Source organism: Astatotilapia calliptera, chromosome 2 (genome assembly GCF_900246225.1).
Source record: "Astatotilapia calliptera chromosome 2, fAstCal1.2, whole genome shotgun sequence".
Classification (NCBI taxonomy): domain Eukaryota; kingdom Metazoa; phylum Chordata; class Actinopteri; order Cichliformes; family Cichlidae; genus Astatotilapia; species Astatotilapia calliptera.
This window is the reverse complement of record NC_039303.1, coordinates 37,898,464-37,903,978: the sequence shown is the minus strand read 5'-3', so window position 1 is coordinate 37,903,978 and position 5,515 is coordinate 37,898,464. Positions and strand designations below refer to the sequence as shown.

The window sequence follows — 5,515 nt, the reverse complement described above, 5'->3', positions numbered from 1 at the left end:
AGAAACTCCGTCATGCTAGCTAGTAGCAGTACGAGTTATTGTAACTGAGTGTCAGCACAACAAAATAAACTCCACCTAAACTTGGTTTATATCTGACCCACATATAGTTCAGTTCAGTTCACCTGACACTCGGACCTGCGGCCGCCTCAGGTCTCTCCTCCTCCTGCCTCCCCTTTCCCTCATCCACCTGCTGGCCTCTGTAGAAGCTCCACCATTGCCACCACCAAACAACTGAGGGTTTTTTTACACATCTGGCAGCATCTGGCCAATCCGCCATCTTTCATCTTTTATACCGTTACTAAATAAAAAAAAAAAAGTCATTGGCCCGCAAAAAACGAAAAATCACCATCGGCCCAGTCCAGCTATGATTGCAATAATAACCTGTCTGACCTTTAAGATTCTTGGCAAAATACCATCAAAATCAATGTTCATTGTTGATATCGGGAACAGAGAGAGGAAATGGGTTAAGAAAAAGAATACTAATATTAAATAAAAAAATATGATTAAAAGAAACAACAAACAAAAAACAAGCTTTAGCATTATTAGCTTAGAATAATGATCTTAATTTTGATCACTGGATATCTTTTTTTTTTTTTTACATTTTGGGAACTTTTCTTCCTTTCTTTGTTCTTGTTTTTTTTTTTTTTTGTTTAATGAAATTTTAAATTTAAATGAAGACGTAAAATAGTTTTGTTGAAAACTGTGCTTTCTACCTCCTTACTGTGCATAGCAATAAACTGAATTCCCTATTGTAGACAAATTCCGAAGCTCCATGTGAGAGGACCTAAAGTTGATATAGAGTAGGGCTGCAACGATTCATCGAGTAATTCAAATAATTTAAATATAAAAAGTTCTTAACACAAATTATTTGCTTCAAAGCGTTGTATAACGGCTTTGTGTTAATGCCAGTCTGCCAGTGTGTTAGACGACATAAAAGCGAGTACTGGAGGTGTCGGAATCTGTTTACACACAACATGAAGCACAAAGAGGTAACAAGCTCAGGTTGAGTGAAAGAAAACGTGTTTCTTGCTTTCAAAACACCAGCACTTTTTCCTGTAATCACTATTAAAACCTTTACTTAGAAAAAGCCAGTGAGAGGCCTTCTTCAAACCACCTGATCAACAAACCCTGTCAGAAAAGCAGACTTTGTAGCTGCTCCATCCACCGCTATTTGTTTTATATAGCAAAAAGAATCTGCAGTAAGCCTCCACAAGTCATCTTAAAATATGCAGATAATCTATATCCTAATTAAAAAATAATGATTTCTTATTGTTTATGGTTCTGAGTATATTCTGTGTGTCATTATCAAATTTGGGATTAAACAAGATGTGAATTGAGGAAACATAGAAGGAAGACCTTGAGTTTCTGTGATTCACATGCTTACTTTTGAAAAACCAACAGTGTGGGATGTGCTGCCCTTTGATTTGTTGACCAATAAACTGATAAAAAAAAGGGTCATACACAGATGAGAAGACTTATCTAAACATAGATATGGAGATAAGTTAGTGTATATAAGATCCTTTTTTTCCTCTGGTCCAACAGATTCACACAGGAGAGCCACCGAGTGAATCCTTCTTCTGCAGGTTTACTGTGACTCTTTGCCCCAATTTTCTCCTTCACACTTTAACTCCCTCCATGATCATTAATAACTTTTCTGTATTTGTTCTTTTTAAGCTCACTGATCATATTCTTTGTCTCCGTCGTCTTCAAAAAGATGTTGACTGTGTCTCTGCTTGTTTGTGCCTTAATTGCTCTGGCCAGAGCTGATGGTGAGTACAGGTGTTTAAGCTAATGTGCTAAACTCTTGACATAGGATTAAATCCTCACAAATTGGCTGTGCTCTCGTCAGGAAAAAAAAAATTGAAAGAGTAAAACACTTCATGTGAACAGAGTCAAAGTAAATATGCAGAGAAAAGCAAACAGGGAGCCTTATCATGATGACACAATATCATACAATTACTCACAATTCTCTGCTTGTTTTCACTAATTTTTCACCCATCTGCAGCAACTTGCCCTGATAATTGGAGTGAGTTTGGAGGTCGCTGTTTCCATTACGTTTCAGTACAGATGACCTGGGCTGAGGCTGAGGTAAGACAGAGGATTGTGATTCACTCAAAAATGTTGACACTGTGCTTAGTCTTTGGACACAAAATTGCCGCTTTAAGCCAACAGTTAGTTTGCTTACCCCAGTTAGCCCCAAGATAAATAGAGTCATATTCTGATGTTGGTATTTTCATGAACGCAGCTCTGCACTGAACACTGTTTTCTAAACAGGCATATTTATTGTAGAATTTGCTTGTCAGATCATTCCATCTGACAAATATGCAGGAGTAATTTCAAGTAGAAATTACTTCTGCATATTTTTACATTTCCCTCTCTTTAAATTGTGATATAACAAAGATTGAAGATGTATTAATGACAATTTCAGTAACATACTCTGGACTTCATATTTTTGAAAAGGGGATTAAATGGTATTCTAAAAATCAGTTACATGTATTATGATTAATTTTATTAAAGAACAAAACACATCAATAGCATTCAGTAAGAAGGTTTTACAGATAGGTGGAGCTGTGGGGTAGCTTCTTGTCTGTAGAAAACTCTTTGATCATTAAGATGTGACGATAGTTTCAAAGTAATATAAATGAAGAGCGGCAACAAAGACTGAAATGAGAAATATATTACTATTTTATAAAATATCTCAATGCTATGGTTTAGCTAAAATGATAGAATCACTGAACAAATTTAAAAGGTATAAATATATAATGCAGCAAGCCTGTAAACGAAGGTGCCACCACACTGCAACACCCTCATCTCAGAGTGATGTTGAATAGCTAGTCCATGATTTTATTTTTTATTTTTTTTACTTCTTGGGTTTAGAAGAGGCTATTCTGACAACTCCTGAAAAACCTTCAGTTGATCCAAAACACTGCAGCAGTAGTACTAAGATGAACTAGAAAGAGACACCACATTTCTCCCATATTAGTTTATTTTCGTTGGTCCCCTTTTAAATTAAGAATTGATTTTAAAATCATTCTACTCGCAAGACCTAGAAAGAGGACACGTTACATCTCAAAACTTCTTAGCACCATTTTGTCCATATTACTAACATGGAGGCAGAGCCTTCTACTTTCACTTAGCTATGAGTTCTCTAGAGCTTTGTTTGCTGTGCTTTTTTCTTTTGCTAAAAAACATTCTGATAAAAGCTAAAGTACTAATTCAACTTCTTTAGTCAAATAAAAGTGAAAAAGTACTGGCTCTGAATGTACTCAAAGTAAGAAGGTAAAAAGTAACTCTTTGAAGAACATTTCCACTAAATATTTTTTTTCTGCAAAGCTAACTTAATCTTTTGTTATAATAATAAAAAATAATGTTAGTATATGTACTTTGTTACTTCCACCTCTGCAAAAAAAAAACTCCTTACAGAGTAACTGTGACTTTTTTTTAAGCTTTGACATGCTAGTAGTGTACAAATAGCTTACTGCCAGTGAACTTGCTAAAGAGCTCCCAATAAATGCAACCAGATTGAAAGTGTGAAAAATGACATCTATGATTGAGTTGCCAAATTGCAGATAAGTCCCTTTGGTCCAGATATTTATTTCAAGTAGCCACGTTTTTCTCCAGCAACCATCTCCTTTTGAGTTTCTGTGTGTCTTTTTGTTCATCTCCACTGTAGAAAAACTGTCAGGCCATGAAAGCACACCTCGCATCGGTAAACAATGCTGAAGATAATGAAAACATTCAGAAGGTGATAAGAGCTGCATCATTGTTTTCCAGACGAACATGGATTGGAGGCACTGATTGCCAGATGGTAATTTATCCAAATAAAAGCTGATCTTAATGAGAGAAGGACACTTTGAACTTTTAAATCTCTGTTTTATTTCATCTTTAGAATGATCTCTGGCTCTGGAGCGATGGCAGTCATTTTTTATTTTCAGCATGGAAACCAGGGCAACCAGACAATTGGGGAAGTAACGAGTCTTGTATAGAGATAAATTATCAAGGTAATTCCCTAAAACATTATTTACTGAAATGTCTGAGCTGTCTGAAAAAACATTTTAATGTGGCAAGTCATAAATGATAACTAGCTGTTTAAATCCTAAAGGGGACTTTACTAGTGCATTCCACAGTCTCTCAGATTCCACAGCACTTGAGAGACTTCAAAACATCAAGTAAAGCTAAAACTCAGATGATATTGATAACAACAGCAGGTTAATTCCATATATATTAGTACAAGTAAAAGGTTTGAATAGTGATGCTAGGTGGATGCCAACCTAGGGGCTGTAGCCGCTAGGTTTCACTTCTACTATACAGAGATAATGAACTGGACCTCTTGACTATGTTGAGTTTATAGACTTTACGATTATCTGTTTATTAATAATACTAAAATCAACATTTATTACATTTGCATTACTTTCTTTAAAACAAAGAAAGTAATTGCCAGTTTCAGGTCTACAGTTGATCTAACTGTCTCCTGTGTTTTTTCTGGTCACAGAAGGAGGCAAATGGAATGATGTACAATGTTCCATTCAACGTCCATCCATGTGTGCCTTTACTCTGTAAATGATGCTGAGCCGATGCAAAGAGTTGCTGCACCCACCAGATTTTGTGTCATCAGCTTCCAGTATTAGCAGGCCTTTTTTTGTTTTCTGATTCACTGTAACAGCAAACAGGAACTGGATTTCCTATTAGTCCTATACATTCTATAATGTTAAAGTGAGACCATGTGGACAAGCATGCTACATGTTTCATTCTGCAGTAATAAATAAATAATGACTAAAGATAAAACATTATTTTAATTCTGTTTTTCTTCCAAAGTAAGAGTAGACCTCTTGGGGATGACATTACAAAAGCAAAGTATTTTGTATGAAGACTCATAACTGGCATTCAGCAGGGCAACATAGCAGGTGATGAACTGGGTCATACTGGTCTTTTAACACTTTTTTCTTTTTTTTTGGCTTTCCTGCATTATCATAGAAAAAAGAGTTTCTTCTTTCTTTATAGTGTCATGCACAATATCCGATGCGCCGCTCGGCGTAGGAGGAACTAAGTAAAAAACTAAAGCACAATATCCGTTGTAGGAGTAAATTCCAGCAAAGTGCACTTTCTTTTACAGTCGGGCGCATCTGCACATCATTTTTGGCATCCACCAAAGGAAAGGGGAAAAAAAGCCTGTTGCACATTGTGTCAACAGAGTGTTAATCCTAGAAACATTGCAAAACATTCCCCAGCAAAGTGGGTGATCTGTGACTTCTGTGCAACCAACTATCCCAGATTGCATTTTGTCCAAAACTCAAATGCACCATTGGTGGAGGATAGCAGCTAATACTATGAGTAAAGTTTGAAATATTACTGCTTCTGCAACACAAAATAAACATATTTTCAGGTGAGACTGTAGATGTGTAAATTTCAAATATCTGCTTGATTTATCAAGACATCACATATTTGCAAAATATGTCTTGTTTATTTCAGTGTTTTACTTGTTCCAGAACAGAACTTTAGCATCTCCTAGTGGTTA

At 35.9% G+C, this 5,515-nt stretch overlaps 1 protein-coding gene across 2 annotated transcripts; it reads left to right on the top strand.

Moving 5' to 3' along the window:
* Nucleotides 1-1,500: 1,500 nt before the first annotated feature.
* On the top strand, nt 1,501-4,788 carry LOC113009082 (ladderlectin-like). Of its 2 annotated transcripts, none has more exons than XM_026147165.1 (6): nt 1,501-1,583; nt 1,675-1,769; nt 2,006-2,088; nt 3,674-3,808; nt 3,890-4,001; nt 4,493-4,788. In XM_026147165.1, the coding sequence occupies exons 2-6, from the start codon at nt 1,715-1,717 to the stop codon at nt 4,558-4,560; spliced, it is 453 nt and encodes a 150-aa protein (XP_026002950.1). In that variant the 5' UTR covers nt 1,501-1,583; nt 1,675-1,714; the 3' UTR covers nt 4,561-4,788. The 2 variants fall into 2 exon arrangements, with proteins under 2 accessions (XP_026002950.1, XP_026002959.1); XM_026147174.1 differs by having other exon boundaries at nt 1,546-1,583; nt 1,715-1,769.
* The last annotated feature ends 727 nt before the right edge of the window (nt 4,789-5,515 follow it).

Bases quoted from the DNA above. Each gene is read 5' to 3' on its own strand.
- LOC113009082 (XM_026147165.1), top strand. From the start codon at position 1,715: ATGTTGACTGTGTCTCTGCTTGTTTGTGCCTTAATTGCTCTGGCCAGA. The intron at 2,089-3,673 runs GTAAGACAGAGG...TCTCCACTGTAG, and splicing joins TGACCTGGGCTGAGGCTGAG to AAAAACTGTCAGGCCATGAA. The intron at 3,809-3,889 runs GTAATTTATCCA...TTTCATCTTTAG, and splicing joins GAGGCACTGATTGCCAGATG to AATGATCTCTGGCTCTGGAG.